Below are 24903 nucleotides of genomic sequence, written 5' to 3'. Positions count from 1 at the left end.
ATTATGGAAACAGCCCAAGTGTCTACCAATAGAGGGATGGATAAAGAAGATGTGGTATATATATATGTATATGTATACACACACACACACACACACACACTGGAATACTATTCAGTCATAAAATAAAGAATGAAATCTTGCCATTTACAACAACATGGATGGATCTAGAGGGTATAATGCTAAGTGAAATAAGTCAGTCAGAGAAAGACAAATACCATATGATTTCACTCATATGTGGCATTTAAGAAACAAAACAAATAAGCAAGAAAAAGAGAGAGAGAGAGAGAGAGAAAAACCAAGAAACAGAGTCTTAATTATTAAGAACAAACTGGTGGTTACTAGAGGGGAGGGGGGTGGAGTGATGGGCGAAATAGCTGATGGGGATTAAGGAGGATACTTGTGATGAACACCAGTTGTTGTATGAAAGTGTTAAATTACTACATTGCACACTTGAAACTAATACTTCACTGTATGTTAACTACACTGGAATTTATTTTTTAATTTTTTAATTTTTATTATTTATTCATGAGAGACAGAGAGAGAGAGAGAGAGAGAGAGAGGCAGAGGGAGAAGCAGGCTCCATGCAGGGAGCCCAACGTGGGACTTGAACCCGGGTCTCCAGGATCATGCCCTGGGCTGAAGGCAGTCACTAAACCGCTGAGCCACTCAGGGATCCTCCTACACTGGAATTTAAATTTTTAAAAATTTTTTAACTAAAAAAATTTCTTCATCATAAAAATAAATAGCTAATAATTTGATAATGTTCAAATACTGCTGTCTCCACTTTCACACCACTCCCAATAGCATATAATTATATTGTATTTATCATTCTTTGTTGGTCTGATATGTGTATATTGTGCCTAAAGATTATTTGAATATTAATTTTATTTTATTGTTTTTTAAAGATTTTATTTATTTATTTATTTATTTATTTATTTATTTATTTATTTATTTGAGACAGAGAAAGAGAGAGAGCACAGGTGGAGGGGAAGGCCCAGAGGAGAGGGAGAAGCAGACTCCTCACAGAGCAGGGAGCCTGAGTAGGTGCTCAATTCCAGGAATCAGGGATCACAACCCAGTTGGAAGGTAGATACAACCAACTGAGCCACCCATGTGCCCCTAACTATGAATTTTAATCTCTGGTAAGATTGAACATAATTCTTTATGATGACTCACTCTATTTTTGTAAGTGCATGAAGACAGTAATGATCCTTCATCTATATCAATGCTTTCCATATTTTGAAACATTGATTCTACTTACAAATGCAACAACATGTATTTTATGGAAAGTCTGGATATAGAGAACAGTTATAAAAAGTGAATTTCCTTTTTTTGCTTCCCTATCCACACGATCCCTACTAAAAGTAATCACTGTTTAAGATTTGTTATATATTGCGCTTGGATTTTTCTATAACTTGTTTTAAAAATAAAAATGGAATCCTATTGACTATTATCTTAAGCAACAGGATCTTTTCCCTGAATACTGTATCACAGACATCTTTCCAAGATATATAGATCTACCTCATTCTTTTAATAGCTGTCTGCTATTCTCTTCTATGTTTATAATAATAAGTTGAGAAACCAGATTGAAGAAGGGCAAAGAGGTCCCTGCTAATACCTGAGGCAGCTATGTTATGTTTGTCTCCTTTCTCCATTTCAAGTATGGTCTCACAGGTACCACCAATTCTCTTGTTTCCATGGTCCTGCATTGCAATCACCCGACCTCTCCACACCCCTGTTTCAACTCTGGACCCCTTTCCTCCATTCTTGGTGGACTGCCAAGGGAGGTTAGAGGAGACCCAAGCCCCACTGGCTAGCTCCGGGTCACAGCTAGGGTTTCCAACCTTAGCGGGGCTGTCTTCACTGTTCACCATTGCTTTTCTCTCCTCACTGTGTCTATTCCAATCCTTCCCCATCCTGTTTCAAGGCCCATCCCCATTCTGCCCTCTCATTCCAATCATATGGTTTGATCTCTAATCAAATGACTAGTTAGAGAATATACAGGTATGACCTCTCTCACCTTATCTTCAGCTCCAAACCTGCCTTTCTAGACCTATACTTCTCTCCTTTCAACCGTAATCAGTAAAAGGGCGTCTTGATTCTTTTCTAAGCTTACCCCTCCATCTTCAATCTCATCCTCTCTGTTATATCCTTCCCTTGTTATCATAGAAACAACCATATGTAAGTTCCATCTTAATAATGTTAATAATAAAAATAACAATTATAAACATTTGTATAGCATTTAAAATGTGCCAAACTCTGTTCAATGCACTTTACATATATGTTAACTAATTTAATCTTCATAACAGCCTGTAAGGTAGGCAACTATAACTATCCCATTCTACCAATCAAAGAACTAAAGCAGAGAGGTAAAGAGACCTGTCTAAGGTCACACAACTAGGAAGTACAGAGTTGAGATTCAAACCCAAGCAGGCTACTCCAGTGTCTGGCTCTTAACCACTATGTCCCATGTATAGAAGTTTACGTAACAGAACTACAACCCAGGGAGGTAATACAAGGCAGAGTAGGTTTCAAAGAGTGAATGGGCAGAGAAGCCTGTAGAGCACCTAAAACAACAGAAAGTGACTCTCTGAGCTAGACAGGAAAATCAGGGGATAAGTACCAGGGACATCATATGGCAAATGATGGAGAGGTCTGTGGGGTTTTCTTCTGCTGTCTATTCTATGAATACAGCTATTTTTATTTTCTCTTGATTCTATCATCTCAAATTCTCTCCATACAAGTAGTTAGCTGGACAGAGGAACTCTTTTTTTTTTTTTTAATTTTATTTATTTATTCATGACAGTCACACAGGGAGAGACAGAGAGGCAGAGATACAGGCAGAGGGAGAAGCAGGCTCCATGCAGGGAGCCCGACGTGGGATTCGATCCCGGGTCTCCAGGATCGCGCCCTGGGCCAAAGGCAGGCGCCAAACCGCTGCGCCACCCAGGGATCCCGACAGAGGAACTCTTAAAGTCAAAGTCAAAACTGCTAACCCCATGGGAACCAACCAAGCAAGAGATGAGTGACTCAGCACAATTCCTACCATGTGTGAAGAGCTCAAAGTGCAGCACCTTCACACATCTGCCTACACAAGCTGCCTGCCTGTGCTGGAGGTGACCGAAACTATCCAGCCACTCTTTTGATACTTAAACCCTCTCTATTCACTCCAGCCTGGAAGATCTTGCCCAACACACACCAATCCCACTCAGATAATTCTAACTCTTCCTTAGTATTTACCAGAAATTGTCTCTTCATGGCCTCCCAATCACCATGCTTTTCCTAAGCTAGCAAAGATTAAACTAATACTTCAAATGATAGTCCTTTAAATATCTTTGGAAAGGGAACATGGTGTGATTTTTCTGCCAAACCATCCCCTTCTTCCCCACAACACACACACACACACACACACACACACACACACACACACCCCTCTTCTTTATCAAGCTAAATCAATACACTCAGTCCCACCAACAATCCTTCATATGACCTGGTTTTAAATCTCTTCCTCATCCTTGTCTCTCTACTATCCACATGAGATCCACTCTACTATCCAAATGAGATCTACTATCCATATAAGATCCTTACCTCTCTCATAATATGTAGTATAGCAGATACATTATATTGCTGACTCATAGTGAGCAAATCCTAAAGATCTGTTTCACATATGCTACTTCTAGCAGCCATGGCTCATCTTTCCTCTATTTATGCAGCTGGTATTCATGACTCCTGTCTGCCCACTAAAGTTCATACTACTTTTGTGAGCCTCAATCCCATTTCATTGTGTTACTCTCCCAAGCTCCTAATAGCTGGATCCACTGACACCAGTAATACCATTACCACCTTCAGACTAATCCATATCCCACTTCCTCAATCAATCTTGAGCAAGGCAAATGTGCATTCACAGCCTCAGCCTACATCTGAAACACAGAATTAGGTCACTTTTCCAGGGGTACTTGGGTTGCTCAGTCAGTTAAGTGTCTGCCTTTGGCTCAGGTCATGAGCTCCCATCGCATCAGGCTCCCTGCTTAGCAAGGAATCTGCTTCTCCCTCGGCCCGTCACCACCCACCCCCACCCCACTTATGCTCACTCTCTCAAATAAATAAAATCTTTTTCTTAAAAAAGTCACTTTTCCAGCTTTTACTGACAAAAATCAACCCTGAATTCAGGTGGTTCCAGGACTAACCCTAAGGGCTCTTACATTGCCCCTTCCCCCACTCTATCCCTAGTGCATCCCTAAAATTGAGTATGAATTTTATCCCTAAATCACCAATTCAATGGCCACAGATTATTGCTTTCACCCAAATCATTGACCTTGAAACAATGTTCCATTGTAATAGGAAGAATAAGACAAAACTGCAAAATTATCCATTTTCCGAGATATCATTCAGAAAACATATTCTTTGGTCTATAGGTAGCAGGCTAATTTTTTTCTATATGTGAAAGACAATCTCACATTCTCCTAAAAAGTGTTACTGAACTTCCAAAAGTAACTTTCAATAGAATATTTAAATCAATTAATACCAAACAGATGGTAAGCACACATACTATGCTTCAGATACTACAAATAACATCATTTTTTACCAAAAATATGCCAACAATCACAGGCAAAAGTACAGAGGCCATCTAGCCCCTTCCTTGATTTCAAATAAGAAAACCAAGTCTCTAAGACTAAGTGACTTATTAAAGGTGACAGATCGGGATCCCTGGGTGGCACAGCGGTTTGGCTCCTGCCTTTGGCCTAGGGCGCAATCCTGGAGACCCGGGATCGAGTCCCACGTCGGACTCCCGGTGCATGGAGCCTGCTTCTCCCTCTGCCTATGTCTCTGCCTCTCTCTCTCTCTCTCTCTCTCTCTCTCTGACTACCATAAATAAATAAATAAATAATCTTAAAAATAAATAAATAAATAAATAGATGTGACAGATCAGGCCACTGACAAGCTTGAAACACGGACTCAGTCTTCCAGATTCCCAATCCACAGAAATCTTTAAGGTACAATGGGCTTTACAAAGTTTGAAACAGACACAGTATCTACCCTAAGAAGTACACACATATAGTAAGTACACCATGTGATCCATAGAACATTATGAAATGCTAAGCAATTAAAACAAAGATGATACAGATCAACACTCATATCTCTGTAAGTCTAGCCAACTTTCACATAACACTGGAAAAAAAATATGAGATTTCCTAAAGGACCCAGGTTTTGAGTCAAAAATTAATAACAGTAGAGACATGGGAGAAAATACATGTCCAAGGCATAAGACAAATGTTCAGAAATCAGGAGAACTTGACACCTGGGTGGCTCAGTGGTTGAGCATCTGCCCTCAGCTCAGGTCATGATCCCGGGGTCCTGGGATCAAGTCCCACATCAGGCTCCCCACAGGGAGCCTGCTTCTCCCTCTGCCTGTGTCTCTGCCTCTCTCTGTGTGTCTCTAATGAATAAATAAATAAAATCTTAAAAAAAAAAAAAAAGAAATCATGAGAACTGAATACGAAGAATGACAGGCTTTGCCTGCCTTGGATGGACAGTTATGGGGTGAAAAATGACCCATAACCGCTTGATGGTTTTCAAAACCAGTGAAGCCACAGACATTTTATTTATCACATCAAGTTTGCAACACCCCATCACCACCACCACAACTATCACCAAGAGCCTCTTTACACTCCCTAACCATTCTTACTTCCTCTACTTCTTCCCCGTATTAACAGATTCAAGAAGAAGAAAAAAAAAAAACCCAGAAAACAAAAATAGAGGTTTCCCTGAAATATAATTCCCATTTAATCTCCCATGAATTATAAAGAGAAGCACAATGCATTAATTCCCCTTCCATCTGCTGCCTGACAAGCTTTAGGTAGACCTGGCTTATCTATCTTCTATACTCTGAGTTAGTGCTGCTATCCATGGCTGGTAAATGGTTAAGAGCAATTCAGCTGCACATGATCAGAAGGGGTGAAAAATCTCAGTGGGGATCAGTGTGCACTTTTGGAGAGCTCTAAAGGAGATCAGAATTTAATCAAAGTCACTTACCTGATGCTTACACCCATGCAACATCATATAAAATGGAATAATGAGAGAAGAGACTGACCAGGTTTAAGTGGCTAGACAGGAGGTGACAGGAGGGTGATAGAAGCAAGGACAAAAAGGAGAAGATTTTCAGAGTCATAAAGAACTGTGGCAAGATATGACAGCAAATTAGACATACTGGTTAAAACTTAATGAGGCTTGAAGATCACCCAAGATAATAGGATTTAGTAGGAGACAGAAAGTAGGTACTGCTGGCAATTATGACAAGACCAGCTCTGGGAGAGAGGATGTAGGTAGAATCACAAGTTTAGCCTTGTCATATTTAATTTTAGGTAAAAGCCAAGAATCCAGTTGGAAGCATCCTCTGGGTAGCTGGAAAATCATAACATTATGGAGCATTTCTAGTAGGTTCAGAATATCAGCCAGCTCACAATTTCATTGATTTAAGAGCTTTCTCTCATTAGCAATAATATGTCTTTAAATGGCAAGCACTTAAAAACATGAAATAGGCACAAGGAGGATTTAGAATGTATTAAAATTGAGTAACATTATATTATGAATTATGAACAAAAAGTGGGAACATTTAAGCTGTAAGTTCAACATACAAAGATGATTTTACCGAGAATAACTACCAATTTTTTCCATTAAAAAAAAAAAGCATTGATGTCACTGTCAGGCAGTGAATATTAGGAGTATGGATCATTATTCTGACCTCAGGTAGTATTTCACGGGTTTATTATATAACATAAAGAAAGTACAATACTACTTTAAGTTCTATGAATCAAATTTTTAGCTTTTATTCAAATTCTCACTGACAAATCCTCATGTCAGTTTTCTTGACGGACTTAAATATAGAAGCAGTCATAAAACAGTCAAAGGAAACTGGAAACTTTTTTTAAGACAATCACTACTTATAAAGTTGAAATAAAAAGACATACCACACTCTCCTTCAGCTTCCTTAGTTTATCATCTATCTCTCGCAGCCGGTTTTGCTGATCCCGTTGCTCTTTGGTGTTCCGAAGCACCTTTTCTCCTGGTGTTATTTCCATATTTCTATCATCAACATTAAGGTCAGGTTCCTAATTTAAAAAAAAAAAATTCATGCACAGGCTGAAAATGTAGTATCCTATACCACTGCAAAGCAATTGAGCTTTGAAGACTGGTTTTGCTTCTCAAACAGTATTTCTTCCCTTCTGAATGACATTCATAATTCTCCAGATTCCTCCTGTTTGAGGGGGAAAGATCCAACTGTACATGAAACAAGTAGGAAAATAAACTCAGTCATCCAGAAAGCAAGACATTAGAGTGAAAAGAACAGTGGCCAGGAAGCAGCATCTGGGCTCTGGTCGCCACTCTGGACTTAAAGCTTAAGATCTTGGGCAAACCACGCTTTCTCTGGACTCCAAGTCTATCATATATAAATGACAAGAAAAAAGTCCTGCCTGTCCCTGCTATAAGAGACCAAGGTTTAATAGCAAACCGGACTTGGCAAAGTGAGGAGTTTTGAATCCTGGCTTTACCTGGTTCCTGACTAAGATAGCCATAGGGAAATCAGACCCTGTCTGAGTTTCAGTTTCATCATCTGCAAAATGATAATATCTAGTGCCTAACACATGTGAAAAGAATAAGAACTACAGGGGCGCCTGGGTAGCTCAGTGATTGAGCATCTGCCTTCAGCTTGGGGCATGGTTCCAGGGCCCTGGGATCAAGTCCCGCATCAGGCTCCCCTCAAGGAGCCTGTTTCTCCCTCAGCCTGGGTCTCTGCCTCTCTCTCTTTGTGTCTCTCATGAATAAATAAATAAAATTTTAAAAAGAAAAAAAAAAGAATAAAAACTACATAGCAAAAGTTTATCAGCAATATTTGAAAGGACAGAACCATAATCTCCCAAAGTTAATATTATTTCTAAGTGATAAAAATGAGTATTTCTTGACAATTAAGTTGGTCTTATATCTCTAACTGAACTTCCCACTTCTCTCCCACAGATCTCCTACTCTGTGTTGCCAAGCAGGGGCCTGACACAAATGTCAGGTTTGAAGTTGCTCAAACCAGAATCCTCCCCCATTCTCACACCTTACAGATGACTGGTTGCCAAGAAGAGTCACCATCTCATCTTCTAATAGCTCTTCATCGAGGCCCTCCTCTTTGTCAGTCCCTCATCATTCCCCTGAACCAGTGGTTTCCAAAGCCCCATGTGCTTCAGACTTAGCCACAGAGCCTGGGAACATCTTCAAAGGCCCCACCCCCACACTGGACATTCTGACTCAATGGGGGACCACCATTGTGTCAGATGGACCACCAGACGGACCAACCATCTGATCACCAGATGGACAACTACTTGAAAATTGGAGAACTGTCATCTTCAGCGACTGCTCAGGCCTCGTGACTGATCTGAGGACCACCAGCATCCCCATTCACTCCATCCTTTGCAAAGAAGCCACAGAACAAGGTTCAAAGTCCTCAACCCCTCCTGCTCTGTGCCCTGGCTAGCTCTCCAGTCTTGTGTCCCATTGCTTGGGTCTCAGACCCAAAGGCACAGTGATATTCACTACTCCTAGTTTTCCCCGCCACTCCTTGCTCCTCACGAAGACTCCTACTCTTTTAGAGCACAAGTTTATTTCCTATATAAAACATTCCCTAACATACTTAGGAAGGGCAATTTTTCTCTTGATCATGCCACATGTTCTCTTAGGGCATTGACCACACTGTCACTGCTCAGACAGGGATCATGGCTGATCCCATTCTGTATCACCATACAAACCATAATCCTGAAGCTGTATGGACACAGCTCAATGGACTATATGGCTGATCCTTGAACAACATGAGTGTGTAATGCTTGGTCCACTTTCATGTGGATTATTTTTCAACAAATATAGTGCAGTACCACCAATGTATTTTCTCTTCCTTATGATTTCCTTTCCTCTACCTCACTTTAGTGTAAGAATTCAGTATAAAAAACATATAGGGCACCCGGGTAGCTCAGTGGTTGAGCATCTGCCTTTGGCTCAGGTCGTGATCCTGGGATCCAGAGATTGAATCCTGTATCAGGTTCCCCACAGGGAGCCTGCCTCTCCCTCTGCCTGTGTCTCTGCCTCTCTCTGTGTGTCCCTCATGAATAAATAAATAAAATTTAAAAAAAAAAAAACCTCTTTAAAAAAAACAGCATTCAAAATATGTGTTAATCGGCTCTTTATGTGATTGGTGAGGCTTCCAGTCAACGGTAAACTATGGGTAATTAAGCTTATGAGAAGTCAAAAGTAACATACAGATCTTCAATTGCACATGGGGGGTCAGTGCCCCTCGCCCCTACATTATTCAAAGGTCAACTGTCATTTGGTTCTCAGAATTCTGATCACACTACTGTTTCGATGAAATTTATATAGTATCACATTCTAATGAGGAGACTATTAAAAGAGTATTTCAATTTCAAGAAATAATTCTTTTACATTTTGTACTCCCCAAAAGGGGACTCATTTCTGGTAGCTTCAATCTCTAGAAGCACCCAGAGGGTGAGTTATTATCAGAAATATTTTTAAGAAGGAAACCTAATGTTAGGCATTTGGAAAAGATGGCATGAAGGTCCTTCTGCAGCTTTCAGCATCTAGTATTTCATGAACTTTCATAGAGATATCCCTACTATGGAGTAGGATACACAGTGTCTTGGTCTGCCTGAGTTGCTAGTACAGAAGACCACACACTGGGGGGCTTATAAACAACAGAAACATAGTTCTGGGGGCTTGGAAATCTGGTATCAAGGCACTGGTAGACTTGGTGTCTGGTAAAGGCCTGCTTCCTGGTTCCTAGATGACCATCTTCTTGGCTATACCCTCACGTGGCAAGAAGGGACAGGGGAGCTCTTTGGGTCTCTTTTATAAGAGCACTAATGTCATTCATGAGTGCTCCCCCCTCATGACCTAATCACATTCCACAGTCCTGACCTCCAAATACCATCACATTGGGGATTAGATTTCAACATATTAATTTTGAGAGGATATAAACATTCACTCTATAAAATACAGAGAGATGAAAAATATCCAAACTGGATTTCATTTTAAATGGAAATCTTTTTTTAAAGGACAGCGTTTTAATAATTTACAACTACGATTTTTTTTAAATCTTCAAGTAGGCAAAAAAAAAGCACAGAAAGAAAATTTTTTCTAAATCAAACTTCATCAATATATTAAATTTTGCTTATTCAAACCACCATTAAGGCAACCCACAAACTGAGAGTAAAATATTATAACACACAAATCTATCAAAGGACTTATATCCATAATATGTAAAGAATTGACACAGTTCAGTAATAAAATAAAGAAAGATAGGGGATCCCTGGGTGGCGCAGCGGTTTGGCGCCTGCCTTTGGCCCAGGGCGCGATCCTGGAGACCCGGGATCGAATCCCACATCGGGCTCCCGGTGCGTGGAGCCCGCTTCTCCCTCTGCCTGTGTCTCTGCCTCTCTCTCTCTCTGTGACTATCATAAATAAATAAAAAATTAAAAAAAAAAAAAAAAAGAAAGATAAATTCTAAAAAAAAAAAAAAACAACTAGCTTGAAAATTACTTGAGTAGATACTTCATAAAAGATATGTGAAAGACAAGCACATGAAGAAGTCCTCAACATCATTAAATCATCAGGGAAATGTAAATTAAAATAGCAATCAGATAGCACTACACAGCCACAGAAATGGCCCAGGAAAAATTTTGTTAACACCAAATGTTGGAAAGGTGTGGACCAAGAGGGAATTCTCAGGTGTTATTGGTGAAAGTATACAAATGGCACAACCACTTTGGAAAATTGTTTGACAGTTTCTTAAAAAGTTCAATGTTGTCTATCCTGTGACCTGGCAATTCCACTCCTGTGAATCCATCTAAGAGAAATGAAAATATATGACTGAAGCCTTGTACACAAATGTTCATAGCAGCTTTATGCATATAGGCGAATGTCCATCAAGACAAGAATGATAAACTAACAAACTGTGGACAGCACCTGACTCAAGCTAGGACAATTGGACTCTTTCTCCTTGACCTTTGCCTTGTGGTTAGCTTTTTTTTTTTTTTTTAAAGATTTTATCTATATTTCATCAGAGACACAGAGAAAGAGGCAGAGACATAGGCAGAGGGAGAAGCAGGCTCCCTGCAGGACTCAATTCCAGGACCCTGGGATCATGCCCTGAGCTGAAGGCAGATGCACTACCACTGAGCCACCCAGGCATCCCAGTGATTAGCTTTAATCAATGTGAGGAGAGACTGGAAGGTGGGAGAAAAGAGGGCTTGCAATATTTTTCCCCTTCTCCTCTCTGCTTTGGCATTATAGTTTGGGCAGCAATGTATCCCCAAAGTAGCCATCAGAAGAGTTTTCCTAGATTCAAGTGAATATTCAAGCTCAAAGACAGAGGCCACACATGGAGAGAGTCTATTCAGAAGAATATAATACAGGAAACACGGCAGGGCAGTGTCAGGTATCCCTCTTCAATGAGAGTTTTTACTGCAGTCATGCCATGACAGTAGATGCGCAAGGGGCGAGGAAGCTACCCTGCTTAAAAGCTTCATATTTCATAAGAACATCATCTCTTGAAAATGGTCCCACAGGCATGCCCCCACAGGGTCCTGGCAAGGGACATGCCAGTCTCAACAATCACTGCACTTAGGAGACCCAAGGTATGGCTTCCCCACCACGCCTTTATTTATGATTCCCCCAATCCTGGGGTCATTTTGCTTTCCAACATCGTTAACATTGCGACTTTCATCAGATTGCCAGGGAAATAGGAAGTTAACCAGAGCTCAAATTCTCATGCTGAAGGGGGAAAGCTCGGTCAATGCTTTGCCCAGGCCTTCTATGATTACAATTTTGGATGGCTGGTTCTTCTCCCACAGCTCTCCTCTCCTGGTATACTGTGTGTGTGTGTGGTGTGGGTGTGGGTGTGTGTGTGCGTGTGTGTTGAAAAGTAGACTGGAAGGAAATTCAACTTGATGGTAAAAATCTTGATTCTTTCATCTTATTTCTCTTAGGAGCTTTTGTATTTCCTACATTTTCTATAATAAACATGTATTAATTTCATAAGCAGAAGTCATATTTTATGAAACAAAACTATTATTCTACCAAGGCTATTTCTGTTCTGCTCTGACAACGTGACTCTCCCAAAGGTACTGGCCCAAAGGTTAAATTTTAGACCCAGTTCCACTGGTATAACCAGTTGTGTACTTCTGAGCAAGTCACTTTCGCTTTCTAGGTCTCAATCTCTTCCAAAAAACTTTCTTCCAACTGACATAGCTTATGAGTCTGTAATTCTCTAGTTAGACCCAAGGATATATAACATCCTTCCTCAGTTGTGGTCTGATCCATAACCATATAGTTCAAATATCTGAAGGACAGCATGCAATGGAATAGAGGCCAAGAGGAACCAAAAAAAGGTAATCACTGATTCTGGGGCAAAAATTCCCCCCTGGCATATTCAAGAAGCTGTGTGGTACCAGGACAGGTTCTCTTGTCACATCAGAGTGCCAACCTTTACTGTTTTCATGATCATCAGGAAATGTCTTGATCTCCAGTGATAGAAATGTTTGAGCAGATTCTCTGACCAGCCATATGGTGTCTGTATTTCTGAGGCATATGGGAATGCTTTTATTCAGTAAAAGTAAAATTCAGTTCAGTGAAAGCTCTCTGTAACATGCACAGAAAATCCAAGAAGCCACAAGAAGAGAAATGTCCCCGAGGTCAACAGATTTTTGTTGATTTGACTAACTGACTGCCAAGGGATTCTAAGTTCAACCTTAGAAAAATATCTATGGTGTTGACTGAGCCAACAGGGGTCTTTGAAGCTAACTAAATAGGAAAATACAAATCTGCCTAAATAAAGCGAGCTTTCCCCATGTTTTCAAACAAACGCTATACTTTTCCAAAGGCGATTGCTAATTTCCGTCATCAGATGGGTCATTTGCCTGGCATTTACAAGAAGCAGGGAAAAAAAAATCTTTCAGCCAAATTGTCTTCACCATTTTAGAATATTGCCATGAAACAAAAGAAACCTTGACTGCACAGGAGACTTAACATAGAAAAATTAAAAAAATATAAATGAAACTTTAATCTGTAAAACAGAGGGGGCAAGAAGAATCCCCCAGATTTATTTGGGAATGCCTGACAGGTTAGCAATGACCTCTGAAGTAACTTCTTGTTTATCCCTCAATCCAAAAATCCATGTTCATATGACATACTTCTACTATAGTTTTTGGAAATGAGCCAATGGTCGATGAGATTTCTGTGTTGGTGACTAGCATACATAAAAAAATTCCCAGATTCCTGCCCTCAACCAGCATATTGATTATTTGACATCAAGCAGACTACATGGACATCATCAGAACTCTGCAAACCCCTGGATGGAACAATTAAACATCTTTCAGAATTACAAATCAAACAACATTTTATATTTTCTCAACTTTAGCTAATGCTGAAACAGGAAGAGACAAAAAAACAGGTAATTGTTGCTGTCCGCAATAGTATGCTCTTGGTAAGTAAAAAAGATGAATGCAACTACAGTTTTCATCAATCATATGTTCATTAATTTTTTGTTGGCCTCACCAAAATGGGTACAACTGAATCAACATTTTAAGAACAACAACAACAACAAAAAATCAAATTAAGGGAGAACTTTATGTTCAGTTAAACCAACTGGGTTAAGAACAAAGAAATGCCTCTTGTCAATGAGGACAATTTGAAGACCCCCTCCCAACCAGGAAAAAGAAAAAAAACCTAACCAGGAACTGGAATTCTAGATTTAGTAAGACAGATTGCATGAGATGCAAATAAATTACACTTCTTTACAAGAGCCAAACTGGATAGAATTTATTATTGAATCCAGTTGCTAAAGACTTAAGAAACTAAATATGCACATAACTCCTATATCTTAGATATTTCTAGAGAAACCTGGAATCTAAGACAGCAACAACTAAGAAATATGGCAACTAAATTATAGAACATCACTCAATTTTATGGTGGGATTTACAATATGAGGAAAGAACTAACTGATTTGTTGGAGGGGCTAGGGGATGGATATGGAAAGGTATGCACAGTTAAACCACAGATCTTAAGGAAAAAATTGCTTCAATTAGTTCTCTCTTGCTAAGATGAAATGGAAATAAAAACCAGATGTAAAAACGGCACCCACGTGATATTATGCACATTATGGCAATAGTAGTAATATGCCATTCTTCCTTCTGAATGTGATCACATGCTTTGTTTTACACTAAGGAAATCAGATATGTAAAAGCCAAATTCTGCTTTTTCAAATATTGCCAGAAAGTTAAGAGCCAGACCAGGGTATCCTCCAAGAATACCCTAATCAGCAAGCTCCAAAGGAAAAGAAGATTTCTCAACCGCTGCTTTCACAACAACTTCCTGAATCCCTGCCCCATATTTCTGGAGCCTCTCAAATTATTCTGACTCGAGTACATGTACCATCCTAGGCTCATGTGTCTACCGATTTAGCACCTCAGAGTTGCCATAGTCAGCAAGTCACAAAGTCTGCACTTTCAATTTGTTTGGGAAATTGTTTTCTTGACCAAAATTTTATAAATAAATAAAAAAGTCTCCAAAGGAATTTTTTTAAATATATCATGCCTTCAGCAAATAACCCTTCCTTTCGCTGTGAACCCTCCCAGCTGGCATGTTCTTTTTTTTTTTTTAATTTTTTTTTATTATTATTTATTCATGATAGTCATAGAGAGAGGAGAGAGAAGCAGACACAGGCAGAAGGAGAAGCAGGCTCCATGCCGGGAGCCCGATGTGGGACTCGATCCCGGAACTCCACCCAGGGATCCCCTGGCATGTTCTTTCTATACTTTTCATATGATCCAATGGCATACTGTGTACTCCTTTCACTGGATGGTCAATCCACCACTTCTTCTCGGTTGACATCCCACCCTCAGGATGCTACAAGCCGCCTTAAGGTAGGAGATGAAGCCACACATCAGTCTGGACATTCAATGTCACCTACCACAGCATCCCCCACAAAACAAGCAGGCATTCAAAGATGTTTTGATGGCTTGTGCAGGGCTGAGTGAGAGACTTAAATGCACACAGGAGGCTTGGGGCCTGCAATATAGTATGGAGTCGGGGATACTGTGGCAAATTGGGGAATTGGTGCTCTGCAGAAAGCAGCAGTTGCTACTCAGATCAATCCTGTAGCTTGGGGATCCCTGGGTGGCGCAGCGGTTTGGCGCCTGTCTTTGGCCCAGGGCGCGATCCTGGAGACCCGGGATCGAATCCCACATCGGGCTCCCGGTGCATGGAGCCTGCTTCTCCCTCTGCCTGTGTCTCTGCCTCTCTCTCTCTCTCTCTGTGACTATCATAAATAAAAAAATAAAAAAATAAAAAATCCTGTAGCTTGCCAAGCAAGGATTCATGTTTCCTGTTGCCAGATGCTCTAATTTCTCAAGAAAAACTAGAAATGTAGACATTTATGTGGATTCACCCAATTTTGAAATGCCAGCTAAAAAAATTGTAAATCCTGTGTGAGCTAAAGGAAACCCCTATGGGAGTCAAATTTGCCCTGCAGGCTACCAATTCTCAACCTCCTGCTGTCTAATGGTGGCCTGCTCTGGGCCTCTGGCCCTTTCTGCCTCATTCACAGGTCCTCTTCCTCCTCCTGTCCCTCACCTGTGGAATTGGCCTTCCTTCACGCTCCTTCTGGATGTGCTTTCTCTCTCTCCCCGGAAGCATCACAGCACTTTGCCTCTTTGGGGCTCTCTAGTGTGCTCATCTGTCTTTTTTTTTTTTTTTTTACCTGTGTTGTCTTGTACCACAGTTATCTACATATATTCTGTGCCTCCTATAAGGAAAGGTGTTCTTTAAGTCACTTATTATTATAATAATAACATCATTGGTTGAGTTTTGTCAGACACAGTGCTGAGCACTTTATGCAAATCGACTCATCCATCCTTTAAAAGAGCCCTGGAGAATGATGTTGTTATCACTACCGTACAGATAAGGAAACTTAGGGTTCAGGATGCTTCTAATGAATGCCCAAGGCCTCAGAGCTACTAAGTGGAAAAAGCCAGAACTCAAAGTGAGGCTTTTTGACTCCGCGGTTCTACGTTCACCTGACTTGTCTTTCAGTACTCTACAATTCCTACACAGTGAGCACTTGATTAATACTGCTGAACCAATTGCTGAAAAACGGAAATTCATATTCCACTTAAAAGACATTCTTTCATAAGGAGCGTAGAGAAAAATTACTGATGAGTTAATGGTTTGCAGAAGGGTTAAAAATAAAAATAATGTGGATATGCACTATGAATATTTGTGGTTCAGCAACAGATTGGAGCCCATTCATCAACTGCATAGATATGCAAGGCTTAACCAAGATACTTTTCAGTGGATTTATCCAAAAGGAATTCCAATCCAAAAATAATATCTGCAAAATAATTTGCCATGTTAGCATTTCTGGCCTGAAAATTCAATGCACAATGCTGGTTTTAGTTAGAAATGAGAAAACGCCAAGAGGAAATGGAACAAAAGCTCAAAAGTCATTTTTTTTTGCATGCAAGGAGCATTAATTATTTCTTTTCATCAACTATGATGTTACATTTCTGTTTCTGCATCCAACTAAAGTCCTAAAATGCAAGAGTCTCCAAACATATGTTATTTCACATAAAAATATATAATCTCAGTATGTGACAACTAAGTAATATACTGGCTGGTTTTCCCTTTTAGTATCTTTTAAATATTTTTCTGAACTATAAATGTGAACTCTGAAAATGTGACTTAAATGACAATGACAGGGTGCCTGGATGGTTCAGTTGATTAAGCACCAGCTCAGGTCATGATCCCAGGGTCCTGGGATTGGGTTCCTCATCAGGCTCCCTGCTCAGTGCGGAGTCGGCTTCTCCTACTACCCTTCTGCCCCTGCTCATGATCTCTCTCTCTCTCAAATAAATAAATTAAATCTTTTAAAAATTGGTAACAGAATATTACCATAGTCATTTTATTTAAGCCCTACTGGCTAAGCAAATCTCTAAATTCTCACTCGCTCCATAAAGAATAACATTTGACCATCATAAAAAAGATATTTCCTACCTTTAGGATCATTACTCAGCTTTGGGATCTCAGCTACCCTTGAAATCCAATAATGATAACAACAACAACAAAATCAGCTGTAACACAAAAAGAACAGGGTATCCCTGAACAATTTAATTCCCTGTCTTGGCTTCTACCTTTAGGGAAATGGAACCTGGTGACATAAATAAACTAGTGATGTAACTAGTGCCAAAGCCCTGGGGAACATCTTAACACTCCTCTTTTCCCTTGAAGCTGTTTCAACTAGCCCAAAACAAGGTCCCCAACCTTCAATTAAAGACTCACTATAAAGCAGAATTATTACCTATAGAATACTTATTTTTAAATCTTTTTTAGAACCAAAAAAAAAAAAAATCACATGCATCTAAGATTGTACTGAAAATGATTTGGTGAAATGTCTTCAAAACCAGTAGAGGTCCAGTAACAAAAGACCAACCATTTTCTCTCTGGGTGAAAACCACTACTCAACTCCGAGCTAAATCCCATGAAGCATGGACGGGTGAAAAAGACAATTTTACTTCTACAAAGCTGTCATAACTCTTCTGTTTTTCTAAACAGGTATTCTTTGATTTGAGAGAACTATCAAGAGAGGAAAATACATTTATTTCAAAGTCCTCAGAGGAGAGAGGTCAACATAAGGAGCTTCACTGCTTAATGTTAAATGAGAAGAAGAATCTGGCAGTGTAAGGAACAAGCAGCTGCCACTGCTGAGACCTAGAACAGAGGAATTAAGAAAAATAAGGCTCTTGGGATCCCTGGGTGGCGCAGCGGTTTGGTGCCTGCCTTTGGCCCAGGGCGCGATCCTGGAGAACCGGGATCGAATCCCACATCAGGCTCCCGGTGCATGGAGCCTGCTTCTCCCTCTGCCTATGTCTCTGCCTCTCTCTCTCTCTCTCTCTCTCTCTCTCTCTCTCTATCATAAATAAATAAAAATTAAAAAAAGAAAAAGAAAAATAAGGCTCTTAAAGGACAAACGAGCCCTCTATCAATTTTCTTCTCTATCCTGCCTCCTGTTCATGATCAAGAATTAGCTTAAATCAAAAGGATATAATACCATTAAAATAAATATTTCCTAAGTGACCTCTCCCAGCAAATTATCAACTAACAGAAAAATGAAGAGTTAGTGAAGTCACCAAAGAAAAATACACACAATATACGCACTTCTGGAAACTACTATCACTGCATTTATACTCATGGAAAAGGCATTTGGGAAGAAACTTCTTTAGTTAACAAGCAGATTGTCAAATTATGTGAACTCGTTTTAGCACACAAACCTGTACCATCTGCGTGCTCTTAAATTAAACCTACCTGGTCACTCTGGTTTTCAAGTTTTGGAGAGAAGCTAGAACTTGTTGATGAGGCTGCGGAAAGTTCTTGGAGCTTTGTGTCTATTTCAGCAAGCTGCTGGTGCTGGGTGATTGCAAGTGTGTATCCTTCTCCTGGGACCAGCCAGCCAGACTCATCACCCTAAGAGGAAACAAGTGTCACCAGGTCATTCCCATGCTATGTTTCTTGCAAAATATCCCTTCCAGACTGCTATGTCAATGCTCATCACACACACGTGCCAAAACAATACAGAAAACACAAAATTAACATTTGGATAGTGAAAGAAAAAAAGTAAATAGTAAAAAAAAAAAAAAAAAAAAAAAGTAAATAGTTTCCAGTTTCATTATCTGCCATATCTGTATAAAGTATATTTTGCATTTTGCAGGATTTTTCCCCTGTGGAATAAATCTCTTGGCCTTATAGTCTGGTTCTTATAACATTTTTCCACTTTGAAAAGGTGGTTTCTGATACATCGTATAGGAAGAAATCACATTTACCCTATAACGGACATGGTATTTTCAAGATTTGTCCCTGAAAGGTAACATAGAGTGCATAAATACAGTTTTTTTGGATTTCGTGAGTTTAATTGGTCATCTAACTCCTTATTCAACTAATATTTGTTTCATAATGGGTTAAAACCCATTCATAACATTCATTCAAAAATCTTATACTGAGCACCCACTGTGCATAAGCATTACATAGGCACTGGTGATTCAAGATGAATCTCGTAAGCTCTGCCCTCAAGAAGTTCTCGGTCTTTTGACAACAAAGATTTTACCAAGTTATGAAGACTGCTGGTGAGCCCAAGGTGTCATGGGGATCTGTAAGGGACAACTAACACTTGTGGACAGGAAGGAGCAGAGAGACAAAGTGGTCAGAGAAGGCTTCCTGGAGGAAATAATCAATCTTAATCATCTTAATCAGGGAAACAACATGATTTGTTATGCATTTAAAACTAGAGCTGGTGGGGTTCCGGGGTGGCTCAGTTGGCTAATCGTCCAACTCTTGATTTCAGCTCAGTCATGGTCTCAGGGTCCTAGGATCAAGCCCAGCATATCTCTCTCTCCCTCTGCCCCTCCCCCTACTCACACATGTGCACTCTCTCTAAAATAAATAGACCTTTAAAAAAAAAGAGAGAGAAGCAAAAGCCATAATCTAGAACAAAAATGATAAGCACCTCAACTAAGGAATATTTCCTAGGAATACAGAACATAGAACAGATTTCAGAGATACTTTTTTTTTTTTTCAGAGATACTTAAGAAGTAGAATTTACAGAATCTAGAGATAATTTGATAGAAGAATGAAAGGAGGTGTAAGGATCAAAGATAAAAACCAAATTCTGGATTTTGAGAACTAGAGGTATAGTAGTCCTATCCTATTGGCCAAACATGGGAATACAGGAGACATAATAGGTTTGAGGAGGAAAATGATGAATTCTTTTGGGACCATCTGATATTCACATAAACCCCTAGGATAGCCACAGATTATGTTAGGTAGTTAAATATATTTGTCTGAAGTTTAAGATAGAGACCTAGATTGGAAATAAGTATTATGGACTCACTAATGTATCTATAGTAGCTCAAATCCTTGAACCATGGGAATGGATGTGGTCACATAGAGAAACATGTAATATAAGGACAGAAGAATCATGAAAACATTAAAAATAAAGGGCCAGGGGGTGGGGCAAGGAAGTTTAAGAATTTCATCCACTTTGGTTTCATAACTCTAATACCAGGAATCAATCTCTAGGTGATAACCAGAAGAGATACGAGCAAAAACTTACACAAAAAGAATTACATATGTTCCTCTAGCCCCAGCATCCAATTGCCCTTCCTGTCACAGTGAAACCAAACACTGCATGAGATTTAGTAGGAAACAGGTCCCTACGAGACCCCCCTTCTCCCTACCCACTGGCATCAAGAAGATAAGCAAATGACCTAGAATTAGAATTAGGAGTCAGAGTGAACACCCTGGACTTTGAGGGAAAGAGAGGGAATCACAGGATGCACGGGAAGTAGGGTGGGGATTAATGGTGACAGCAGTGACCCTGGGGATCCAATGTTGGTAACAGTGTTGGTGAGGGTGGCAGCAGTGATGCAGCAGGGGTGTCTGGTGGCCATGATGCAGCCCCTAACCAGCCTGTTTCTAAAGACTTTCTACAGTTATGTTTCTGGGTACCTTAATATCCTCCTGGGTTACAAATCTGGCGCTCCGAACTTCCCACCAAGTCTGTGAGCTATCCAAGTCTTCCAAAATGTCTATTCTGTTTTTTTTTTATTGAAGTCCATCTCTTTTTCTTGCAACCCAGAACACTGACTTACATGTTTGCCATGTCATTTGTAATAAAAAATAATTGCAAATAGCTCAAATGTCTAAAAGTAGGGAAAAGTGAATAGCTTGTAGTATATCCATACAAGGATATGATATAGTAATAAACAGTTTAAATATACTTGTAAGTTGGTATATAAAAGTTATTATATATAACTTTATACTTTATTATACATAACATCATAAGAAAATATTTAGTCACAATTTTTTTTAAATCCATTTAATTTTTCCTATATAAAAGGGATATAAATACTGTATGATCTAAATGAGGAATAATGAGTCACATACACACACACAAAAAAAGGCTATGGAACCAATGACTAAATATTTGGTTGATATACTTTAAATTTTTGTTTGAATGGAATTCTTTTTCAATGACACTGGAAATAAAAGAGCATGTCAGATTAAATTTGACAGAAATGTAAATGTTTCATGCACTATACTGCTATAGAAGGAAATTATATATAATATATAGTAGTTGGTATCATGGTTTTCCATCTAGCACCTTCCAGACACCCTTGCTAGGTATGGGAAATTTCTAGCTTTTAGAGGTCTTGCCTCCCTAAGATGGAACCCAGAAGATGCTCTACCCTCCTTTATAGTGAGGGCTCAGCCTGGTAACCAAGGGTCTGCAACCAAACCCATGCATTCAACATTAATTTTTTTTAAGATTTTATTTATTTATTTGAGAGACACAGACTGAGTGAGAGCGGATGAGTTGGGTGAGGAGCAGAGGGAGAAGCAGATTCCCCCTGAGCAGGTAGCTCCATGTGGGACTCAATCCTGGAACTCCTGGATCATGACTTGAGCCAAAAGCAGACACTCAACCCACTGAGCCACCCAGGCACCCTCTAGACTGATTTAGATGTGAATAATATGAGATACAACACAAAACCCATCTTAGCAGTAAAGGGATCTGGCTTTGGGGAGTGCCATTCATTTGCAGGTATAAATTCCCAAAACAGAAAAAAATCTTTTAGGCGCATCTTCCTGGCTTGGTCAGAAAAGTGTGCAACTCTTGAATTGGTTGTGAATTTGAGCCCCATGTTAGGTATAAAGATTAAAAAAATAAATAAAAAAAATAAATGTAGGGACACCTGGGTGGCTCAGTGGTTGAACGTTTGCCTTTGGCTCAGGGCATGATCCCAGAGTGCTGGGATCGAGTCCCACATTAGGTTCCCTGCATGGAGCCTGCTTCTCCCTCTGCCTGTATCTCTGCCTCTCTCTCTGTCTCTGTGTCTCTCATGAATAAATAAATAAAATCTTAAAAAAAAAAAAAAAGGATATATTAGATGGGAATGCCTGGGTGGCTTAGTAGGTTAAGCAATTCCCTTTGGCTCAGTTCATGATCCCAGGGTCCCAGGATGGATCCCCACATCGGTCTCCTTGCTCAGTGGGAAGCTTGCTTCTCCCTCTCCCTCTGCTGCTCCCCCTGCATGGACACTTTCTCCCTCTGTCAAATAAATAAATAAAATATTAAAAAAAAAAAGAATATAGTTGATGGATCCCTTTCTCAAAGTGTTCCTACATTCTTCCCACCATACTTCCTGTCTTCCTCCTCTGAATCTATTCCAGCATGTGCCAGGAATTTATAGAATTTCTGTATGAAATGTCTATCCCTCATGCCAGATAATAAGAAAGGATCCTCTTTCTCCTTACAATACATTCAGAAAAAACTCTCAGCAAATATTAGTTTACAAAACTATAAAAATAAAAACAATCTCAAAAGAGGGCTGAAGAGCTAGTAGCAGAAGACACATGGTTGAAAACTATGGAATGAGCTCATCTGAGCAAAATGACTTAAAAGATGAAGATAATGAGAAAAATATTATAAGACCCAGGGGAGAGGAACACCTGGGTGGCTCAGTGGTTTTCTGCCTTCAGATCAGGTCATGATCCAAAGGTCCTGGGATTTAGTCCCATATCAGGCTCCCCACGCAGAGCCTATTTCTCCCTCTGCCTCTCTGTGTCTCTCATGAATAAATAAATAAAATCTTTAAAAAAAAAAAAAAGATAAGACCTAGAAGAGAGACCCAAGAGGTTCTATACCTACCTGTGGGCTTGTACACTGACTAACCTGATCTCCCTTTCCAACTTCCTTTCTCCTTGCTTCCTATGCTATTAAAGTGAGAAAGCAAAATGCCTGAACCCCAGTCTTACTTGCAGTGATGTGTGAAATGAATGACCACATGACACAGCTGGGCTGACCAGTTGCAGGTGGAAGTCCCAGGAACACCACACACTCCCAAATGAAAAGCAAAGCCTCAGAGGAGTGTCCCCTTTCCCTTTATCCTTTCCCTCTTCTTTCCAGCTCCAAAATAGACACAATGCCTACAGAGAGAACAGCAATCTTGCAACCTAAAAACAAAACCATACTAAGAATTCAGAACAGGAATAAAGAAAAACACTAGCAATTTGCACCTGGATTTCTTGTTACTGAAGCAAAATACACTCCTTACTTGTTTAAGCCACAGTTTATAAAGCGTTTTATTACCTGCAGCCCATCACATTCCCCATCAATATCCCATTTTATAGGTAAGCCCAAAAGGAGAGAAAAGATGTCATGGAAACAAAGGAATAATAGAAGATCATTTTTAAACTAAGAAAGATTTGAGCCTTCAGATCAAAAGGCCTGACAAGGTCCATGCAATGATGTGGCTAAAAAATTGGCTACCACTGAGAAAGATTCCTAAAATACGAGAGGTATGCCATATTGTTGTTGTTTTGAAGTATACCATTTTTTTTAATTTTTATTTATTTATGATAGTCACAGAGAGAGAGAGAGAGAGAGAGAGAGAGAGAGGCAGAGACATAGGCAGAGGGAGAAGCAGGCTCCATGCACCGGGAGCCCGACGTGGGATTCGATCCTGGGTCTCCAGGATCGCGCCCTGGGCCAAAGGCAGGCGCTAAACCGCTGCGCCACCCAGAGATCCCTGAAGTATACCATCTAGCACCTTCCAGACAGGTAAAGGTAAAAACTTATAATATTTTGGGACCAACATACTGGAGGGAGCAAAAAATGGAAGAAAGGTAAATAAAAGCCAAATACCAAAGATCAGTCCTTGTTAAGATATAAGATTTTAGAGAATAATTGTTGAAGTTGAAAAAATGTACATTTTAATGTATTTTAAGAAACTGAAGGTTAGCAGCACTAGCTCAGATAGAGGATACTGAATTGAATCCTCAAACTATGAGAAGAAAAAGAGGTGAAGTTAAGAAAACCAAATAAAGGGAATCCCTGGGTGGCGCAGTGGTTTGGCGCCTGTCTTTGGCCCAGGGCGCGATCCTGGGGACCCGGGATCGAGTCCCACGTCAGGCTCCCGGTGCATGGAGCCTGCTTCTCCCTCTGCCTATGTCTCTGCCTCTCTCTCTCTCTCTCTCTCTATGACTATCATAAATAAATAATTAAAAAAATTTTTAAAAAAAGAAAACCAAACAAATCTAATCAATGAAATATAAAATAAGATGTCAAAAAAAGGTCTAAACATTGTCAGTGGTCATAATAAATATGAATAAATTAAATATCCTCATTAAGAGATTAAGAATAAGGAAATAATAACAAAAGATAAAGAAACAAAGACATAACAGCAACAACAAAAATCCAGCTATATGATCTTTGTAAACAATCTACCAAAAAATAAAATTATAGAAAAGAGTTTAAAATAAAGAGAGGGACAAGGCACAGACACTAACAAAAATAATACATAAAAGGCAACATTTAACAACAGAAATTCATTGTTACATCATTCGTAGGTACATAAGGAAGATTTACCATGCCATTGTGTGGTTACCCAGAGAATCAGTGGCTAGCGGCTTGCCTAATTTCATAATTAATAACAAAACCAGGGCACATGGCTTTTTATTTAAAAAAAATAAATTTTAAAAATAAATGTAAAAATTTAAAAATAAAAAGAATATTGCTGTAAGTTTAGTAAACAAGCGCAAATGATTATCTGACCTGCCCATGCCCTATAAACACCCACACTTGTACTCTTCAGGGACCTGGATGCTCAAGGTTAACTGGGTAGGGAGCAGGATGGTGTTTGTTAGGATTACTGAAGACTCCACCAAAAACGCCCCAGAACCAGTTTAGAGATAATAAATGTCCCAAATAAAAGAACAGAGAAACACATTTATATGTTGTCAGTGACG

General features: G+C 39.6%; 1 protein-coding gene across 6 annotated transcripts in view; it reads right to left on the bottom strand.

Moving 5' to 3' along the window:
* Positions 1 to 24903, bottom strand: part of FSIP1 (fibrous sheath interacting protein 1) — a 338650-nt gene that overhangs the window by 120661 nt on the left and 193086 nt on the right. For 5 of the 6 annotated variants that reach the window (XM_041735796.1, XM_041735805.1, XM_041735814.1 and 2 more), the window contains 3 exons: positions 22912 to 23082; positions 18406 to 18564; positions 6969 to 7109 (listed from right to left, as the gene is read on the bottom strand). In XM_041735796.1, coding sequence (XP_041591730.1) covers positions 6969 to 7109; positions 18406 to 18564; positions 22912 to 23082 — 471 coding nt within the window. The remainder of the gene's footprint in view (positions 1 to 6968; positions 7110 to 18405; positions 18565 to 22911; positions 23083 to 24903) is intronic. The other variant, XM_041735787.1, reaches the window with a different exon arrangement.

The sequence above is a fragment of the Vulpes lagopus genome, chromosome 2 (genome assembly GCF_018345385.1).
Source record: "Vulpes lagopus strain Blue_001 chromosome 2, ASM1834538v1, whole genome shotgun sequence".
NCBI lineage: Eukaryota > Metazoa > Chordata > Mammalia > Carnivora > Canidae > Vulpes > Vulpes lagopus.
This window is presented reverse-complemented; position numbering and strand designations above follow the sequence as displayed.